Below are 22,824 nucleotides of genomic sequence, written 5' to 3' on the forward strand. Positions count from 1 at the left end.
AGATCCAGTGATTGAGAGAGTGACGAAGTCAAATAAGCGTGACTACAAGCGAACATTTAACAGGGAAATATACAGTTAGGACAAGTTGTTGTGTGGGTAAAACGTAAGAATAACTGATATCAGCCCAGAAGTAATTTCGCGAACAAATACATCTGTTAGGGATGTTGTACATTTGTCTGAAAAAATGAGAGAGCAGAAAACTCCAGCTTACACAAAAATGCGAAATGTACAGCTGCGAAAGCTTACACATTATGTCATTATGGCCTGAAACTGTACCTAATTATGTACAAAACAATAAAATTCAGCAAATACAATTCTTTGTTTTGTCAGATAAGTTATGCCTCTTATTATTATTACTATTATTATCGCTTTGTTGCTATTATTGGCAGTGGCTGTACTTCTATGAACTTGTTGATAAGCATAATTGTTATATAGCAGATGCTCTTAATTTCACACTCTCAGATTTATCTGAATCTAAAAATTTGTGAACACCCAGAACGTATATTCGCGAGTTGTCAGTCTCATTGCTTTTCTCACACGCCTTGTACGTGTCAAACGCATGCGCGACCGATGCAATGGGGAAAAGGCTGATAATTAATATTTCCTTTATTAAACAACCAGTAAACCCTTTCTTCCCTTAAAGAATCGAACTTCCGTATATAAAACAGCGTCACATGTCCGACTACTTTACAAATGAGTGAATTTGTTAAATATTTTACATTAAGCATGTAAAGGAGTAGAAGTTCAAAAAAGGGTTGATATTTTGTGGTTCAAATGTCTCTGAGCACTATGGGACTTAACATCTATGGTCATCAGTCCCCTAGAACTTAGAACTACTTAAACCTAACTAACCTAAGGACAGCACACAACACCCAGCCATCACGAGGCAGAGAAAATCCCTGACCCCGCCGGGAATCGAACCCGGGAACCCGGGCGTGGTGATATTTTGTATAAAGATCGTTGGAAGTTGCTAAGTGTTCTCACTATCAGTTACTGGATGAATATAGTCTGCGTAATTCGTACTTCATTTTAAGCAGAAGCTAGTTTTTCACGCATCTCAATGCTTATGACGTTCGTACCTCCTGATCTGCGGGTCGCACAAAGATATAATTCCGCAGGTACATTCAGGAGCATATGTGGGTATTTTCTGCAAAGTATGTAACGAACAGAGTTAGTAGCAAAGAAGTAGCAAATTTAGACGTCACACCTAATGTTAAAGTTTTACTGCAAGAACAGCGAAATTCTAGTAAGTAATAAACTTTTTTCATTTCGTGATTTTGCAGTGAGTATCTACGAGAACAGGATACTATGGATTTGAAATAATGTTTCAAGTGTGTTGGAAGTCGCTACGTGCTCACACTCACAAATACTGAAAGAATGTTATCGGGATATTTTCGCACAGTGAGTTATGATGCCTCAAGACTTATACGTGTTAAACGTATAACGTAAGATTATACGTCTTAATGAGAAGACAATGACAGCTTTTAAAATTTTTAAATTCGGTCAATAACTATGGGAAATACTGGAAATCTAATTTTTGTTGCCCCTGGCCGTTGTAAGGCAACTTGTAACTGGGACGATGGACCATACAGCATAAACCGTAAACTGGGCTATCTGTTGAGTAACATAGATATCTTACAACATCACAGCGTATACGAATTTTAAGCCTTCGCACTCGGTTTCTGTTTCAAGAATAATAATTTCAGGAATCTAACGATACAAGAGATCAACACAAGATGCCACTCCAAAAGAAAAGCAACAATCTTCTCACAATGAGCCTCAATAATACACAACATAAGGTTTGATAAAATGCGTACATATACCTGGTGATCAAAAAGTCAGTATAAATTTGAAAACTTAATAACTTAATAAACCACGGAATAATGTAGATAGAGAGGTAAAAATTTACACACATGCTTGGAATGACATGGGGTTTTATTAGAACCAAAAAACAAAAAAAAGTTCACAAAATGTCCGATAGATGGCGTTGGACAGCAAAACGTCAGTGACTGCGCATGACAATCGTGTATAAAAGGAGCTGTAATGAGAGAGAGACAATCAGATGCGCCAGCAAACGCAGCATGTTGTCGTTACCTGAAGGCGCTTTTAGTGAAGTTGTATTATCAGAATGGGTAATTTTCTAGTTCAGAGTTACGATCCTGTCGCCTTAGGAAGGGGATTCGAACTCGTAAAGATCCGTTGACAAATGCAGCTGTGGCGAGAATGATTTCGAAGTTCGAAGCCACGAGTTGTTTAGTCGATAGACCCCGTAGTGGCCGACCGAGCACAAGGTGTAATGCTGCTGAGACAGTTCAGGAAGAAATGGAGACTGTAGCGGGTTCGCCTATGCACGCGGAAGTCAGCGCTCGTGCAGTCGCACATCGCACCGGCATTCCATACACTACTGTTTGGTTGGCACTGAGGATGCTGTCCGTACAAAATCCATCGGCATCATGAACTGTTACCTGGCGATTTAGTGAAGCGGAGTGCATTTGCGGTGTGGGCGATTCAAAAGATGGCGGAAGATGACGATTGGTTGAGTAACGTGTTGTGGACCGGCGAAGCTCATTTCACGCTCCGAGGGTCTGTCAACGACCACAACTGCAGAATTTGGGCTACCGAAAATCCCAGAACTGTCGTGGAAACTCCATTGCACGACGAGAAAGTCACGGTATGGCTTGGATTTACCACATCTACCGTTATCGGGCCTTTTTTCTTCGAGGAAATGCGTGATTCTGGTTTTGTAACTGCTACCGTGACGGGTGAGAGGTATGCCGATATGTTACAGAATCGCATCATCCCCAGCCTGGCTGATAAACACCTGCCTGAACGTACGATGTTTATGCAGGATGGCACTCCACCCCATATTGCTAGACGCGTGAAAGATCTCTTGCGCGCGTCGTTTGGTGGTGATCGTGTGCTCAGCCGCCACTTTCGTCATACTTGGCCTCCCAGGTCCTCAGACCTCAGTCCGTGCAATTATTGGCTTTGGGGTTACCTGAAGTCGCAAGTGTATCGTGGTCGACCGACATCTCTAGGGATGCTGAAAGACAACATCCGACGCCAATGCCTCACCATAACTCCGGACATGCTTTACAGTGCTGTTCACAACATTATTCATCGCCTACAGTTATTGTTGAGGAATGATGGTAGATAAATTGACCATTTCCTGTAAAGAACATCATCTTTGCTTTGCCTTAGTTATGCTAATTATTGCCATTATGATCAGATGAAGCGCCATCGCCACCTGTCGGACATTTTTTGAACTTTTGTATTTTTTCGGTTCTAATAAAACCCCATGTCATTCCAAGCATGTGTGTCAATTTGTACCTCTCTACCTACATTATTCCGTGATTTATTCAGTTTTCAAATTTATACTGACTTTTTGATCACCCGGTATTATATAAATAAAATAATCTTGCTTCGACCGAGACTGACTGCACAAGAGGTCTCCAAAATGAAATGACAACTTGTTTCTCCCCGTGATTAACTTTGCATGCCGGCCTGTGTGGCCGAGCGGTTCTAAGCTGTTCAGCCTGGAACCGCGCGACCGCTACGGCCGCAGGTTCGAATCCTGCCTCGGGCATGGATGTGTGTGATGTCCTTAGGTTAGTTCGGTTGAAGTAGTTCTAAGTTCTTGGGGACTGATGACCTCAGATGTTAAGTTCCATAGTGCTCAGAGCCATTTGAACCATTTTTCACCCTCTGAGGAAACTTGCGTGCTTGACCCGCACAGGCACACATGGTTCAAATGGCTCTGAGCATTATGGGACTTAACATCTGAGGTCATCAGTCCCCTAGACATAGAACTACTTAAACCTAACTAACCTAAGGACATCACACACATCCATGCAAGAGGCAGGATTCGAACCTGCGACCGTAGCAGCCGCACAGGCACAACCAGCAGGGTGGGCGGAAAAACACTTGCTCCACAAAATTTCAATTTCACAGCACGAGGCCTACTCCCGTAACAATTAATGGGTGGACATAATTAAACTTGCTGTGTTTCGAGTACTTCAGCGGAGGCTGTATGACTGTACTTTGGGAAATGCTGACACAACATAGGTATGTTCATTAATCAGTGCGCTTCCGGGTTGGTGAGAAAAATAATAGTTCAACTTTCTGCCACCAAGTGAACAAATGGCACTGTAGCAGTCAGAATGTGAAATGTTTCCCGTTTTGGCATCACTCACTTGCTGACGCTTGTTGATTTCTTTTGTCAAGTGATAGTCGGTGTAAAGGATAAAGAAGGTTGAAGTTTTCCGTACAAAATGTAGTGGCTATTGAGAGCGAAGACCAGACATTGCTGATAAAGCTGTTTTATCAGAACAGGAACAATAGCAGCGCTTCACTGCAGGAATATTGCCGACAGGTATACCTGCGGAGTGGCAGCATGTTAATAAATGCTAAAAGATATGATCAAGAAATTGGAAGAAATAAGTGAATTAGTTGGTGCAGCAGGGAGAGGGAGGTGGCTTATGCTCATGGTAGTTGCTGATGAAGTTTCTCTGGCTGTAGCTGATCGTATAGCACATGCGTCAAATTCAGCAGCCAGTGCTCGAGCCGTGTCACGGGAATTGTCTGTCCTCTGGTCAATAATTCAAAGGATTTTGCGGGGCATTTTACGCTGGTATCCATGCATGAATCCCCAAGATTGGCTACAAAACTGAGACTTTGCCCTCCGTTTTTTCGTACGCATGGAAATGAGTGACATGTGGTCGAGGAATATTCTTTGGACGGACAAGGCACATTTTACACTGCACGGTGTCGTGAATGCACAGAACTGTTGCATATGGGGCTCTATTCTGGCACTTGTTGTGGAGGAACATCCATTGACTCAGGTTATTTGATTCGGTGGAGTGGTTTACATAAGCTCCTTCATTCTTGGTCTTCTTTGAGGACATGACATTTCCTTACTCCGAAAGCTATTACGTGAAGTAATATAGGCAACGCAAAAAATGGCTCTGGGCACTATGGGACTTAATATCTATGGTCATCAGTCCCCTAGAACTTAGAACTACTTAAACCTAACTAACCTAAGGACATCACACACATCCATGCCCGAGACAGGATTCGAACCTGCGACCGTAGCAGTCGCGCGGTTCCGGACTGAGCGCCTAGAACCGCTAGGCCACCGCGGCCGGCGGCAACGCATGAAGGCGATGGAACATGATGTATGTTATGGAAGTTCAAACAGGACATAATAGGTACAGATCACAAGAAAAACATTGAGATAGAATGAAATTTTCACTCTGCAGCGGAGTGTGCGCTGATACGAAACTTCTTGGCAGATTAAAACTGTGTGCCGGACCGAGACTCGAACTCGGGACCTTTGCCTTTCGCGGGCAAGTGCTCTACCGACTGAGCTACCCAAGAACGACCCGCGAAAGGCAAAGGTCCCGAGTTCGAGTCTCGGTCCGGCACACAGTTTTAATCTGCCAGGAAGTTTCGTATCAGCGCACACTCCGCTGTAGAGTGAAAATTTCATTCTAGAAACAACCCCAAGGCTGTGGCTAAGCCATGTCTCCACAATATCCTTTCTTCCAGGAGTGCTAGTTCTGCAAGTTTCGCAGGAGAGCTTCTGCGAAGTTTGGAAGGTAGGAGACGAGGTACTGGCGGACGGGGCGTGAGTCGTGCTTGGGTAGCTCAGTCGGTAGAGCACTTGCCCGCGAAAGGCAAAGGTCCCGAGTTCGAGTATCGGTCAGGCACACAGTTTTAATCTGCCAGGAAGTAACATTGAGATATGTTGCACATAATATATTATGTTGACAAGAACACGTCTAAATTGCCTGTATTAGCTGTCAAAAACGCATTTTAGTCCAGCTGAAACTGATATCATAGTCAGCCAAATAATATAATCCCGTGCTAGCGTATTTGTTGCAGTAGAAAACGTTTGTCATCTTCTGCTGATAATGCTAACTAGTACTCTGCCCAGAATTAATGACTGACATTAATTCCGCCACAGTTCGCTGCCTGTCCTGTTTTGTTTGCCCTGCCTATGACGTGCGACATCTGTAATGAGGAGTGGCTGTCCAACACCACGACTTCTGGACGTGGTTTCACCTTGGTTTCGCCACATGTTGAAGACACTCACCACGACATTCCTCAAACACCGGACAAGTCGTGCAGTTTCCAAAATGCTCGTGCTGAGCCTCTGGACCATCACAATCTGCCCTCGGTCAAAGTCAGATAGATTGCCCGCCTTCCACATTCTACACACGGACAGCACGCTCACTGATACTACCTGAACCGTGCGTGTGTCTGACTAGCAGACATTCCTCGCCAGGTGATGCTGCTAGCTCATGCACGGGTGTATATCAGCAGTAGGTCGGTGGTCATAATGTTGTTCCTGATCAGTGTATTAGAGTCATGGTGTCAGTTCTCTGTTTCCAACTTCATTTAGAAGTTCTTCAAATAAATCAAGTACCGAAGGTACTTATAAATACATATTTTTCTTCTGATTAACACACAAACACAAAACAAAAGCAGTCCATTGATGGTACACGTGTAGAATTACAGGCCATTCAAAGTTAAAAAGCGTTAAGCAGGAAAAGAAATTATAAAAGAAGCCACTGACCCATCTGAATGGGACTGATGATCTCAGAAATTAAATCTCATAGTGCTCAGAGCCATTTGAACCATTTGAGGCATCTGAGTGTGAGAGAGTAACCCATCGAACCCACCATGGATATATAAACGTGTGCAAGTGTACAAGATCTACAGGTGTTTGTGTGCTATTCAGTGATGAGAATGAATATTTATAACAATCCTCAGTGTCTTTTTACTGAAATAACTTCAAAACTAAGATTAATACTGACAGCTAATTATGTCCACAAAAAGAAACTCTAATGTTGTGGAATAAAATAAAAATTGACACAGATAATTTTTAAATTTCTCTTTTATACTGTTAATCTGCTCTAAGATGTAATTAGTGGTTCTGATCTAGTTGTTGGTAGACTCATCTTTTGCAGTTATGACTGTATCGAAAACAACAGAAAGCTGAAAAATTCTAACTTAGCTACAGAACAAAGACTATTATTAAGCAAGTTTATAAGATATCTCTTACAAAAACAACAGCGTTAGGGACATGTTATTCTAACAGAATTAATACCAACATACCTCGTAAGTAGATGTGATGTGGAGGTCGTAGAAGACTGGCAGGAAAGCAAGTGCATTTACAATGGAGCTGATGATGAGGCCCAGACAGACGTAGCTGAACTGGATGCCGTACAGATAGGCTTCAGTCGCCATCCCCAGCAGCGTCACGCCCGACACAAAGCTGTTGACACAAATATCTGCTCCAGCACTCCAATAATGGCTTAAGTCTGTCATTCAGTTGTAAAGTGCACTTCTGTATGAACTACAGACACTTACTTTCTGCAGGGCTTGGTGGTATACCATGTCAAATCCTAACTGGTATCATATTTTTCACTAAAGAAATATTCTGAAGGAGTGTCTCGAGATTTTCGTATCCAATGTTATTAGTTATAGCACATTCATTGGATGATGGAGTGACTGAGATGTCATTTTTAAATGTCGTTGTTGAATTCTACTTGTGGCAAAATGCAACAACTAAAATATTGTTTGTTTTCTATGACTTGTAACCAGTAGCAGTGCCACCACAGTGAGTGAAAATACGAGGGTTGTTCGGAAAGGTTCGGAAAGTGAGGAACGATCGGTATCGAAATGGAAACCACAGTGAAAATCAAAATTGTTTTCTTTGCACATTTGGCTACACCTTCCGGGTACTTCTCGACAAAGTCGTCGCTCCGACCTAGAAATTTGTCGTAGCGTTATACCAAATTTCAAACAACATCGTCATAGAAGGCAGCCCCCTGTGCTTCTCTACGCTGGTTTATAGCGCGTTGCCTGCGCCCAAGTGTTGTCTTCGTATCCAGCGTTTCATGTCAATAGAGATGATACTCAGGACGAGACAATTGGGGCTGTGTTGTGGGTGATCGAACACTTCCCATCGAAAGGGATGCAGGAGCGTCTTCACTGCCCCTGCAGAGTGCGGCTGAGAATTGCCATAAAGAAGGAAGTGCGTGGCAGTTGTGTCAGGTGGGCTGCATTCCATAAGGCGAAGCCTCTCAGCGGGCCCTCCTACTTGGAGGGGGACATCGTTGTTCTAGGCACCTTTACTTACTCACAGTGCGCTCACAACTGAAAAGAGCGTCTTGATGAAATCGACGGGCGTACTAGAGACACTGCCCAAACCGTCTGTTAAAAGCCTCGTCAGATTTTCACAGTGATTTCCAGTTCACGGCCGATCGTTCCTCACTTACCGAATAGCCCTCGTATTTGTGATATGGTGAATATATTACTCTTCTGAAAAGAGCAGCTTTTATTTCTTACTAGTGAGAAAGAAATGATGACGCTAGTGAAGGCTTCAGTATAAATAACTGTATGTAGCAGAACTAAAATATCAGTTTGAGTACTATTATGGCCTGTTCACAATAATGTATGGTGTTTGAAGGTTTTTTATTAAAGGAAAAACACTGCTTGATTGCAGATGTAAAAAAAAATGGAGTATTTATTTTAAGTCAGGCTCTTTGCTCTTTAAGATATAGTTGTTTGCAAAGTTGACATAGTTGCTTTTTGCCACTTGACTGACAGTGATTATAAGCAGTTGAGTTGGCAAGTTGGCTGGCTGAGCAAATGGTAACATCGTAATACTCAGGATTTGCGGACTTCATCTTGAGATCGCCTTTAATAATGGTGAACATGTTTCTTGGATAATGTAAGCCGAGATCAGAATCGTTAAACCATAACATTATAAATGGTTTTATATGTAATATGCAATAAATCTAGAACATTAACAAAATTTACTTTTCATTTTGATTGTAGTTAACATTGATTTCACTTGATCATTTAATTTCATTTGATAATACAGCTCAAATGACTTAGTCTTGCCTTTGATTCCCAGTACTGCACTTGCTTGACTGGCATTATTCTGCCCTCACCCTTCTGTCACCAACTTTCAAGCAGGGCAAGAGTAAATAATGTTTCATTAAAAACTGGTGTGGAAAACTGCCTTGTGCATCGATTCTGATCCAGTCACTTGTGTCATACGGACATCACTTGATTTTGAGTCCACGTAATGTTACTTTACATAAAGGAGTTACAACAAAATATCTTACTGTACTTGAGAAACAAGGCACTGATTCAAGCTACACTGAAGTACCTAAGAAATTGGTATAGGCATGAGTATTCAAGTACAGAGATGTATAAACAGGCAGAAACAGCGCTGCGGTCCGCAACGCCTATATGAGACAACAAGTGTCTGGCGCACTTGTTAGATCGCTTACTGCTGCTATATTGGCAGGTTATCATGATTTAATTGAGTTTGAACGTGGTGTTATAGTCGGCGCAAGACCGATGGGGGACAGCATCTCCGAGGTAGCACTGAAGATGGGATTTTCCCGTATGGCGATTTCACGAGCGTACTGTGAATAACAGGAATCCGTTAGAACATCGATATTACTTCGGCCACAAAAAGATCCTGCAAAAACGGTACCAACGACGACTGAACAGAATCGTTCAACTTAACAGAAGTGCAACCCTTCCGCACGTTACTGCAGGTTTCAATGCTGGGCCATTAACAGATGTCAGCGTGCGAACCATTGAATGAAACATCATCGATATGGGCTTTCGGAAACGAAGGCCCGCTCGTGTACCCTTCATGACTGACCGACACGAAGCTGTAAGTCTCGCTTCGGCACGTCAACATCGACATTGGACTGTTGATGACTGGAAACATGTTGCCTGGTCGGACGAGTCTCGTTTCAAATTGTATCGAGTGGATGGACGTGTACGGGTATGGAGAAAAACTTATCAATCCAAGGGGACTGTCCAGGCTGGCGGAGGCTCTGTAATGGTGTGGACCATGTGCAGTTGGAGTGATATGGAACACCTGATACGTCTAAATATGACTCTGATAGGTGACACGTAAGTAAGCATGCTGTCTTATCACCTGCATCCATTGATATCCATCGTGCATTCCGACAGACTTGGGCAATTCCAGCAGGACAATGCGACATTCCACACGTCCAGAATTGCTACAGAGTGGCTGCAGGAACACTCTTCTGAGTTTAAACACTTCCGCTGACCACCAAACTCCCCAGACATGAACATCATTGAGCAAAACTTGGATGCCTTGCAACGTGCTGTACAAAAGAGAGCTCCACCCCCAGTACTCTTACGGATTTATGGATAGCGCTGCAGGATTCATGGTGTCATTTCCCTCCAGCACTACTTCAGACATTAGTCGAGTCCATGCCATGTCGTGTTGCAGCACCTCTGCGTGCTCGCCGGTGCCCTACACGATATTAGGCAAGTGTGCCAATTTATTTAGCTCTCTAGTGTATTTTAGTATACTGATGAATGTATATATGAAGGCTATAGTTTTCATTAGAGTTCACTAAGACAACGGGAAATCCAGTATCGAACAAAATATCACGTAAGGGGACTCCATATCGTCAAATCTTTTCCCAACAGCCATTAAAAAAGTTTTTATATCCTGAAACTGCGAAAAAGAAGATGGAGCACATATTAATGAAACACATCTGAATTCGCAGTGTATAATTGGTTACATTGTACTGTTTAATCTAGAACAGGTAAACTTTCACGGCGAAAGAAAGAGGTTAATAGACGAGTTCAAAGGTGGGACTGAAAATTAATTGTAATAAGACCACCATAACTTATAACCTCTTGTATCCTTTAAGAAGATTGTGTTCAACTTGAAGCATATGCGTAAATTTCCAACAGTGCAACTCCACATGCGCATTTGTGCATTTGTAATTCCCTGGAAATTGAGGCATTGCGTAAAGCGCATTGCTACACGTCTTAAGTGGGAATCTTTGCGCTTCTTCAGCAGACGAAAGGTAGCTGAGGCCCATGTTTGTTTGATTGTGTAATATGTTAAGGTTATGCTGTGAAGCGGATTATGGACATTGACGTCTGTTGATTCCAAAGGAAACACGCTTAAGTTTATATATTATCAGCCCCGGATCTACGATATTTCCGAACCGGGCTAATAATCTGATAGTGCCCCCCCCCTCCCCTCACACTCGAGCATTGAAGATATGACGTCAAAAATTTTAAAAAATCTATTTTTTTAAAAGTTGTTCATTTTCCAGCGCACTCTTTCTGAAGAGCTTGATATATTAAACATACATACTCGAGGAAATGTAAGACATGTTATTTGGTCTTAAGTGTGCCAAAGTGCAGTGCCACGCCTCTTCACACAACCTTTTTCTATGGCACGTGACTGTCTTTCTCTCGGTGGAATTCAAGCGTGTGTGTTTTGTAATAGAAGCCAACAATCCTATATTCGGGGCAGTGGCCATTAAAATGTCCTGTGGTGTCTCTCCTGCTCGTAAGTCGGACGCTTTAACATCCTAAACCCCCTTTTAGAAAAAATAAAAAAAAATAAAAAAAAGGGAAACAATAATACTAGGTGCAATTATTTGTGACTGGGAGAATAAGAACTCTTCAGAAAATTTGTTCTCCTTATTGCCTATTAGCTAATAATTTTCTCTTTTGTGTGACATAAAATTACATATAACAAGCATAAAAGCAGTAAAGAAAAGAGGCAATCACAACAGTAGACATTTCTTCAGTCCTTAAGTCCCAGCATTTTTTCTCTCTAATCATGCTACAGCTTTACGTCACGTGCTTTCCTTGCTGCGGAAGAATCTACTACCTCATCAAAGTTCATCAAGCGTTTTGCTACACGAAAAATCAAAATTTCTAATAATGAAAAAGCTGTTAATACGAATAATACGTAAGATTGTTGTGGTTTCTCCATCTTATTACTTCTATTTTGCCACTGTCTGCTAGATAAAACGAAGTAGGCCTTTCCAGTATTGCAACAAATGTAACACACGCCAAATAAGCGAAATTGTTTTGGCACAAATGGTCATTTTTATCTACGTCATTTACATAAATAACACTATAGAATATAATTCACGAAGTACTAATATCAAATGCCTATTAGGCTCATCACAAGCAAAAATTTTATGTTAGGAAATAATTTCACATTTCATTCATATGCTTCATTTTCTAAAGCATGAGATCAAAATGTAGTAGAATTACGAAATTTTTATGTAAATTTGGAATCGTCATATTCTTCGACATAATTTGTCTGATGTCCCCGTTTCTTCTCCTTCCTCCTTCTAACAAACAATCTCGTCATCACTAATTCTGTAATATTCCTGCCATTGTTAAAACTTATTCTCCGGTTAACTTCACTAATCCTGCCAGAATCATCGGTTCTGTTGTCCGCGTTTATTTTCCGGTTAGGCGTCATTATGTGTTCGTACAAGGCGTTTTCCACACTATTCCAAGAATAGAACTTAAGCGGTTGCTAACCGGGTACTTTACAGCTGACCCTGATCGTTCTGGCAAAAATTTTCTGTTAAAATTTCATTTTCTTGGATATACTGAGAAGATAATATGTAATCTATCTTGCCTGTTATTCATGTTAGTCGTTTATTTCCACTCTGGTAGTCTGAATCTACTGATTTCGCTAGTAATTATAACAGCGCTTATCATCCGCACATCCAATCAACCACATAAACAAACAACGATTGTCGTTCTTCCGTTCTGGTTTATTCGGCTCAGCTGATACAGCCCCGTCCCCTTTTTGTCTGCGAGAAAGCTTTTTATTTCTTGATGCGACGGGGATTCTCCGGCAGAGACGTCATGTACACTACGCACGCATTCAAAAATCAACTTAGAATGTGTTAAAAATGTTAAAAAAACAAGCAGGGATGAGTTTCAAAACCGTATGAATAATTGAAAGGTCAACGACGCTGGATGCTAGGCGCTTTGTGAAACAAGCTTTTTTTTTTTTCGAGAATACGAATTTGGCGCCCCCTGAAATTACCGCCCGGCCCAGATACCCCGGTTTGTCCCCCCCTCCTCGTAGATCCAGGCCTGTAGATGATTACAGACAAAGAAGAAAGTCGTATGGAGTGCCCCTTCTGAAGATTATTTGAATAAAAATTCGAGGTCTGCTGCCTGAGCGTCAAGTGTTATATGAACATCTCTAAAAGTTTAGAGGTAGAAAAACTGAGAAGAATAAGCCAAAAATTTATGAAAAGTGTAGGTCTATATGAAAACTGTAGGCGAATATTCATGCTATCGCTACTTAAAAGCACAATAACTGAGGAGCCTGGCATATGAACAAAAAAAGTGTAGGCGAATCTTTAGCTCCTCAAAAACTACTAAAATTGAGATGAAGTACACTGATGATGCAAAAAACACAAAATAGAAAATACGACTACCGTTCTAGTAGATTCTGTTATCTATGAAATTCCCAAATTTGTCAAATGCGAGGGAGTTAAGCTATACCTCTTTCATGATTTAAGTTGTGTGAAGAAATAAAATATAAATGTCACATAGAAAGTTAATAAACGTCCACATAACGACTAAGAACCCACCTTCAATATTTCTCACTTTCAGGAGTAATCACTGAAATGCTGTATTGAAATGGGGAATGAATAGTTCAAACTGGTATACAAGTCGCCTTTCACTAGCCAACAAAATTTTATTACCAGCCTTATCGCTGCAGGTACTCAAGCAGAGAATCTAAAATCTCACTGTGACCTCCTTTGAAATTTGCAGACAAAAAGTTGCTATTACGTACTTCGTATTTCTCGTACCTCTGTTATTTAGGTATTTCTTTACCTATAGTCACTTTTGTGTTTACTTTTTCTGTCGCCTTCTTATCACAAGGAACGCAACAGAAGCTCCCAAGCAAAGGAGGGAATTCATAGCAGATGCTTGCACGACGAGACAATGTGTGGGCACGAGATCGCAGATGCGTACGTGTGTTCTTTCCACGAATTTTTGTGCGAGCCCTTTTATTCCCATGCGTCTGCGATTGCGCACGACGACAGAGGCATCGTGTGGACATACCGTAAGTATTATACATGACAGCGCAGGTTTATATTTTTTATTTCGTCTTGCAATGACACTGCCGAATTGGGCCGCTGGTATCGTATGCTAAAGATTGCACGGTCGCCATCTATCACAAGTGGTAGCTAATTTTGCACTGCAACGACATTTGAAACAACAAAGATAAATCTAACAGCTTTATCGATTGTTATTACTTAGGATGTTTTTGTATCTCGTATTTAAAATGCCTTCGCACTGACATGACGCAAAATCGAGAGCCTGAAAGTGATATTACAATTATTAAGGAACAGTTTTGTGCATTATATCATCCAATATACCCTGGGACTCTATTACTACAATAGCGTATATTAGCCATATCACTTTACAGGTGTGCGCTGAAATACTTACGCCTAAATAGCATGCCTTTGACGCTAAAATTTTAAAAGCATGTGTTCCCTTACGCTGACGAAGTGCATAATTGAGGTTATATTCATACTCTAATTGGCTGCAGGCTTGTCTCAAAATGAAAGAAGAATGCAAAACGTGAGCATTTTTAGGCCAAACGCTATTACCCGATACAATTCTTTTGTGGGCGGATTAGATCTATTTGAAGGGTTGCAGGGAAGTATGCAATGAGAGGGAGAGCAAAACAGTAGACAGTAAGAATAATACATCATTTTGTGGACTTCGCCATTACGGCTGCTTGGCTAGAATGCATACGGGATGCAATCGAAAACAGATGGACAAGAAGGGATATAATGCAATATTAGGCATTGCAACTTGATAGAACTCAAAATACGACCTACTATGAGAGGCCTGCTGAACAAAGTGATAACAGTTCAGAAGAGGCCGATGGACAGCAAGGGTACCTCATGCGAAGCTATCAGTTCAGTCTATGTCATCAAACGCTTTAGACTTGCCACGACGAGAAATTCTCACCAGAAGCGCACATCGAGTTGTAGGTTCAGAAGATGTGAGGGTCTCACCTTTAATCGTTGTACAGAATTCAAGGTATTTTAATGCATCACAAGTGAAAGCAACTGTTTCTTGAAGTTTCACCGTATGTAATCAGAAAATCACACTAGTTAAAGATTAAATTTTCAAAGTAAGAACATAACGTGTTTTTTTCCTTTCATGTAAATTATGTAATACTTGAGTCCCCAGGTATGAAACATGATCTAAACTCCCTCCGAACGGGCTCTGGAGGCCTAGCTGTACCTGTAAAATTTAATCAAAAAATTTTATAAAACCAGAAATATTTTGTTTTATACATGTAGTAGCTAGAAAATAGATTTTCATTAAAATAGGAGATTGTATGTGCCTTCAGGACGCAGGAGGATAATAAATACATTTAAAACAAAATTGTATCGTTAAACACTTAGTCATGGAACTATTTAATAATTTTCTGCTCCAAGTGGCGGTTGAAGATAGCGAGTTGCTGGCCAGCAAAAGAAATAAAGCCGAATAATAAAAACTGCCTGTAGATCTTGAAGAACAGATTTATTAAACGCATGACTTATCTTCGAAAAAGAGTAGTAAATATTAGTAAAGTGTTTATCAATAGGAAATCATGCAGAAATATTTGCAAAGATATTAAAACCTCGTCTCTTATAGGATTTTATGTGTGTAAATGTGTATATTTACTCAAATTGCTTAGGGAGTTAAGAAGCCTAACAAGGTAAGACTATTGGTGAAATGGTATGACTGAATGTATTCACCTTCAAGTATTGTAGAAACAACCCTTGCAAAAGATGAATAAAATTAGGAGTGAATGAAGGAGCATGAAAGGGATAACTTGCATAAACTATAATTGTGTACAAGAAGAGATAAGATATTATAATGCTGCATACAGTGTAAATAAAATTGTGATTTACTTATGTTCTATTCTGTATTACTTAAATTTTATGATACCAGTTAGTAAAATAATCAAAGGACAAGTCATACGAGTATATACTGTGTGATATTTGTCGACTTTATCCGCTACTAGAGAGTCCCTACAAAAGTCTTAAACACAGAGATGTCAATGAGGTATATGGTACAAATGTAGCAGCCTCCCATGAGATAGCATTGGTTAGCGCACTGCAGTCGCATTCGGGAGGACGACGGTTCAAACCCGCGTCCAGCCATCCTGATTTAGGTTTTCCATGATTTCCCAAAATCGCGTCAGACAAATGCCGGGACTGTTCCTTTCAAAGGGCACGGTCGGTCTCTTTCCCTATACTTCCCTAATCCGAGCTTACACTCCGTCACTAATGACCTCGCTGTCGACAGGACGTTAAGCACTAATCTCTTCCTCCTCCACCCATGAGAAAGTCATCCCAACAATGGTGGTCACCCAGAAGCTGTACTTCAGAGAAGTGTACTTGCATGTCATTGATTAATAGAGTTATTGGAACAGAGCCATGGAGCAGCCTCCAATGAGGTACTGGTCGGCACTGGTGGTACGCAGGCACGAACCAGCGTATAGAGAGAGACACTCACCTGGCGAGCAAAGTGGCTACGGGGAAGTTGTTCGTGATGCAGCCTCCAACGAGGTTCTCATTGGAGCTGGCGACTGTCGCGCAGAGCCGTAGCAGAGAGAAACGTTCTCACCTGGCGATGAGTGACATGGCTATGGGGAAGGTCTTCATGGAGCGGCCTCCCATGAGGTACTCGTCAGCGCTGGATGCGGGCGCGCAGAAGCCGTAGTAGACGCCGATGGCTGCACTCACTCCCAGCATGCCAGCGAACACGGCGTAGTCGACGCCGCCCATGAGGGCGGCCGCTGCTGCCGCCGACGTCTCCATCGCAGCCCACTGGCGGTCACCGTTTGCAAACGAGGAAGCAAAGCGTTAGGTTGGTGATTAAGTTCGTAGTGTATTCCCGTAGGTCACAACAGATACACGTAACAGAGGCTTCAGTCATCAATAATATATTCTCGTTTACTATTTGCAACAGTCTGCCAAAGCTAGGGTAACTTTTAGATTCCACGACTGTAGTAATCACGTGGTTTTGAGGCGAATAACTCGTCAAGTCATGTCAGAGCGCATTTTCATCCGGAAAGTAAGTTCCTTGAGCGCATTTTCATCCGGGAAGGAAGCTCCTTGAAGGTTGTTTGACAGAGAGCGGGAAAGGTGAAACCCTGAGGGCGCAAGATCAGGTGAATAAGGTGGGTGTGAAATGACATCCCAATCCAACTGTATAGTCCTTTTTGTCAGTGCAGCTTGTCTTTATGTTGCCATAAAGACTCCATTTCTCGTCGCCAGTGACAATACAGGATAGGAACGGTCGTTGTTGTTCACAAGCCAATTAATGACGAGGAAGCAGAGGTGCACATATGCTCACCCACCGATTTTTGGCTTAGAGCATGCAGTACCTGTTATACTGGAGCCAAGGTAGCCCCTGAGGGCCGGCAACCCATATTACACCACAGAGGACGAGGTTGTCTATGCCCAAGGCGTACCAAAAGCACCATGGTAAACACTGGATATTTACAATCAAGATAATAGAAACAGACATTCCGAGCACTACTTCCTGAAGGGGGAGCTCGAGAGACGACCTGCAGGAAGTATCACTACGCCAAAACCTGATTGGCTGGAGACAGCTGTATAGGAGCTAGAACCAGCCCCGAAGGCAGTTCACGCCGGATGCCGACCTCGCGCACTGCGACCGTTGAAGATTGGACAGTTACTAGTGTGTGAGTGTGTTACCAAGAACCTTTGTGGAAAATTAGAAGTGAACTTTTGTTTGCCACAATTAGGAGACTTTTTTCGTTATTGATACCTTTCGTTTGTATGTTCAGTCATCAACCTTGTGAACTTACATCAATAAAAGTTGTGTTTGTGAAAAATTGCGAATTGTCAGTCACAACAGTACCCATATGCCCGATTTTTCAAATGTCCCACGAAGGTAAAATGATCAGTTCATCACATTTGCCAAATTCCGAGCGCACTGACAAGTATCCTTGTGAGTTAATGCGTTTAAACGATATTAATCAAACGCCAATGATCTTCCTGAACATCGAGAGTCCCTAATGACAAAGCGATCCTCCTCAAAACGAGAAAATCATTTTCTTGTGCCGCGCCGTGTCCAATGGCGTTATCCCCACACAAGGTGCAAATGTTTCTGGTTGCCTCCGCTGCTGTCACCCCTCTATTGAACTTAAACACGAGAACATGTTGGAAATGTTACGATATCTCCACTTGGCCGGCCGGAGTGGCCGTGCGGTTCTAGGCGCTACAGTCTGGAACCGCGTGACCGCTACGGTCGCAGGTTCCAATCCTGCCTCAGGCATGGATGTGTGTGACGTCCTTAGGTTAGTTAGGTTTAAGTAGTTCTAAGTTCTAGGGGACAGATGACCACACCCATAGTGTAAAAAAAAAAAAAAAAAATTCTCCAATCGGCACTCCATTTTTTAGCGTCCACAGCTCCACCCACTATCTCCAAGTGGCGAAATGACAATATGTTAACTCATGTAGCAACAGTGCACTACAGATAAAAATGGCAATCGATAAAAATAAACCACAGCAACCGGAATACCAAAATGCAGAACAGAAACGCTACGAACTTACGCATCATCTTAATAGTATACTGGCTGAAGCAACTTCACAACTTTTCTATCTGTATACTCCCAAACTGTAACACAAACAATTTATGTGATTTATAATTCTGAAGCATTTATTGACTATGAACTACCTATATTCGTGTATATTTTGTTACTGTTTATTTTTATTTCTTGTTTTGTATTAAGCATGAACCATTTCTGTACGTATGTAATAAAACGTGTGAAAACATAGTATGGTCATACGTTTATTTAAAGGGCCAATTAAACTATAACGACAGGGTAAGAAAACTTGGAGGGATGTCCTTCTTTGTCAAGGGGACAAAAGCTCGCCAATGGAAAAGGTAGAAGGCGGGTGCCGAGCTTGCCAACTGAGGACAAACCACCACTGAGCAGTCAGCCATCATAGTGGACACGTTCAGATCGAATACAAGGCTCAAATATTTGAAACTCCATGTAAATATTGGCTTCGGTGATCGTTGGCTCTGACATTAAAGATGTGAAATGTGCAAACAGAGATCCAGTACAATTGCTAATTATAAAAAAAGAGCCACGTTTGAGCCCTGTAAATACTGAGTGAAGAAGAATTAGATGATCTGCTGAACGGAATGGACAATCTAATGGTGCAGAATATGGATTGAGAGTAGATCGAAGAAAGACGAAAGTAATGAGAAGTGGCAGAAATGAGCACAGCGAGAAACTTAAAATCAGGATTGATGGTCATGAAGTAGATAGTTAAGGAATTCAGCGACGTAGGCAGTAAAATAACCAACGACGGAAGGATGTAGGGGGACATCAAAAGCAGACTAGCAATGGCAAAAAGGGCATTCCTGGCCAAGAGAAGTCTACTAGTATCAAACATACGACTCAATTTGTGGAAGAAATTTCTGAGAACGTACATCTGCAGTACAGAATTGTATGGTAGTGAAACATGGACTGTGCGAAAACCGGAACAGAAGAGAATCGAAGCATTTGAGATATGGTGCTACCGACGAATGTTAAAAATTAGGTCGACTGATAAGATAAGGAATGAGGAGGCTCTGGGCAAAATCGAAGAATAAAGGAATGTGTGCAAAACACTGATAAGGAGAAGGATGATAGGACATTTGTTAAGACATGAGGAAATGGCTTCCATGCTACTAGAGGGAACTGTATAGGGCAAAAACTGTAGAGGAAGACAGAGATTGGAATACATCAAGCAAATAATTGAGGACGTAGTTTCGTAGTTTGCAAGTGCTACTCTGAGATAATGAGGAGAAGAATTCGTGGTGGGCCGCATCAAACCAGTCAGAAGACTGATGATGCCCCTCCAAAAAAAAAAAAATCGCTGAGATTGAAACTACCCAATATTCGAGGAAGCGGATGTAGTGCAGTCGTTTACGTTGCAGGGAATGGACAAAAAATGTAAACCTAAGAAACACAACATATTACCTTGCCTGTTACCGTGTAGGAAAAGCTTTGGCATCCGAAACAGCATCCAGTCCTCTTGGAATGGATAAATACAGGTCCTGTGTAGTTTTCAAGGGAATATTCTACCATCCTGCCAGAGAAATAGCGGTAAGTTGAAGTAACGATGACGGAGGTGGATAGAGATTGCGTACCCTTCTCTTCAAAGCAGACCACAAAGGCTCAGTAATATTGTGATCTGACGACCGGTGGCGAGTGAAGATGCGACCATTCTTCCTGGTGCTCACAGTACGAGTACTGGAGAATGTGAGCTCAGTGAACAGGGGCCCTGTCGTCTTTGAACACAGCAACACCATTGGAGAGCAAACATTGTACCATGGGATGGGCCCGATCAACTAATATGGTCACAGAGTCCTTGACAGTAATACGACGTTCCAGAGTACCGATGAATCCTCTGGAATACCACGATACGACTGCCCAATCTTCACCGAACCCCAGTCATCTTTTTAGCATTTTGGTGCTTTGTCGAAAGAAAAGAACTAAGAAAAATTTTTGGACCTGTATACGAAAATGACATGGAATGGAGAATAAGAAGAAATGAAGAATTAAGAGGTCTGTACAAACACCGTAACATCGTCGAAGTGATCAAGAGGAGAAGGCTGAATTGGGCAGGCCATATAGCAAGGATGACAGAGAATAGACTACCTAGAATGGCATTCAGCAGAACAATAGATGGAACGAGAGGAAGAAGGAGACCCAGAATCAGATGGCGGGATAACATTCGGGACGACACAATGAGGATGAACAGCAGCAGCAACTGGACAAACAGCGCATTGGACAGGCAGAAGTGGAAGAGGCTCATAGAGCAGGCGTATGGTGGATAAGGCCCTTGCCACATGTAAAGTAAAGTAAGTAAAAAATAATCTATAAAAGTTAAGCGGTATGGATCTACAATAGAAAAATGTAGAAAAAGCTACAATATATTGCACTACTCTCTTAAAACAAGTGAACCCATGAGCGTGCAGTCTAAACTCGAATCAATATTCCGCTGTCCACATTACGATATCTGTCAGAGTGCGCGACGTGTTCAGCGATCTCTTCCTGATGCTCCGCCCCCACCCTTTCTCTCCCATGTCCACATAAATTCATTACTCCCACCCATTCTCCTGTCGCACTCAAGAATGTCGCACCAGATGAACGACAGCCGGTAAGTTACCTTTAAGTTCGACTGTTGATTTTACCGCCATAGTCATTTCATGATATACGGAACGAGAAGTACCTCGATGGCTAAGTGGTCTACGAAGAACAATGTGCGATCTGGAATTGTACGTGGAAGAAAACGCTGGTCCTCACTACCAGGACCGCGCCGAACTTCATGCCGAAAGGCGATGCATCGATACCAGCCTGGAGATTTTTTTTCCCGTGGTCAAAAATAATTATTGCGTACGGATTCTTACACATTTTTTAACTTATGTCTTATGCAAAAGTAATCCAAACAGTGGAGAGTGCCTCTACTGTGTGCTTTAAAAAGAGTGGTTAACGCAAAATAAGCTCAATCACAAATAACTGGAAACATTTCCAGATTTCCTCTGGATTACGCTACCTTCTTCATAACTAGTACTCATCTACACACATTGACTCAGCGTTAGTTTTTCATTTCCAGTAAAACTTTTAGTTTCAAGCATAGTTTTGGCTTAAAGAACGATTTTAATTTGAACAAGAATTGTAGTTTTCAAGGAGAATCTGAGTTGTCAAGGAGGGTTTTAGTTTTCACGAGGCTTTTAGTTTCCAATATTTTTTTCAGTTTTGAAGCCTTTTTTTAATTTTTAAGGAAGTCTTTTAGTTTTCAAGAAGTTTTTTATTTCAAGAAGATTTTTAGTATTCATAAAGCTTTTTAGTATTCAATAAGACCTTTAGTCGCCACGAAGTTAGTTTACTTTCAAATGTCGAGATTATTTTACTTCTGAAGGCGAGTTTTAGCTTTTAACGTCCCATCGGTTAAGAGATCATTAAGGTTGAAGCACGGAGTAAGGAACCAAAGAGATAAGGACCTCACCGACATCTTCCTTCTGCTGTTTATGGAAACCGCGGTAAACTTAAGTCCATATTTTTGGGGGAGAACTAAGTCCAGCTCTGCCCAGTTAAAGCGTCGTGACAACTGCAACACTTAGTCACCTAACACTGCAAAATAGAAACTGTCGACTGACGAGCAATCGAACGGAGAAGGTGGAATAATTACATTTCCTGAGAATTCTTCAAAAGAGTCTCACTCTGGCACCCTTCCGACACAATTTTTTATCTGGCAGGAAGTTTCATATTAGATTTTTTACGGTTGTGGCTGTTTCGTGTGCTTGGTCTTCAGTGGTACAACAAAACAATAATGGGGTCTTTCCGACTGTTCACGTTCATAATGTTGACATTTACATGTAAATGCAGAATTATACCTAGCAAACAAATGTTGTGATCGAGTGGCTCAACATGACCACGTGCTTTGTGTGTGTGTGTGTGAGAGAGAGAGAGAGAGAGAGAGAGAGAGAGAGAGAGAGAAAGAGAAAGAGAGAGACAGACAGACAGAGAGAGAGGGAGTGCGAGTGTGTGTTTTCGTGAAATGTTAAATCTAGAGTAATATTGTTATTGTAATCAGTTAAGTGGCAGGCACGTAGCCATAGTAGCACTTTAAATACGTACCATATACGCTACCTTTCTAATATTTTCAAATCATAACAAGTTATCGTACACACGTTGCATAGTTAAAATAGAAAATTATACATTTATTTATTGTAATTCTTGGTGTAACGGCAAACCAAAACAACCAACCGTAATACAAAGAAAACCTACTATACATTTGTGCTAGAAATGAAATGCTGGTCTAATTACAGTCTGTATGACGTCCTCCATATGAGCACTAAAAGGATTTCAGTTACGCGTAAATCACACGCTCATTTTAAAGTTGTCAGTTCAACTAAACACCTAGG

At 41.7% G+C, this 22,824-nt stretch overlaps 1 protein-coding gene across 1 annotated transcript in view; it reads right to left on the reverse strand.

Moving 5' to 3' along the window:
- LOC126092259 (sodium-coupled monocarboxylate transporter 1-like) overlaps window positions 1-22,824 on the reverse strand; it is a 196,587-nt gene that overhangs the window by 165,597 nt on the left and 8,166 nt on the right. The window contains exons 2-3 of the mRNA XM_049907769.1: window positions 16,495-16,697; window positions 7,120-7,279 (exon numbers count right to left, since the gene is read on the reverse strand). Coding sequence (XP_049763726.1) covers window positions 7,120-7,279; window positions 16,495-16,688 — 354 coding nt within the window. The 5' untranslated portion in view covers window positions 16,689-16,697. The remainder of the gene's footprint in view (window positions 1-7,119; window positions 7,280-16,494; window positions 16,698-22,824) is intronic.

The sequence above is a fragment of the Schistocerca cancellata genome, chromosome 7 (genome assembly GCF_023864275.1).
Source record: "Schistocerca cancellata isolate TAMUIC-IGC-003103 chromosome 7, iqSchCanc2.1, whole genome shotgun sequence".
In the NCBI taxonomy this organism is placed as follows: domain Eukaryota; kingdom Metazoa; phylum Arthropoda; class Insecta; order Orthoptera; family Acrididae; genus Schistocerca; species Schistocerca cancellata.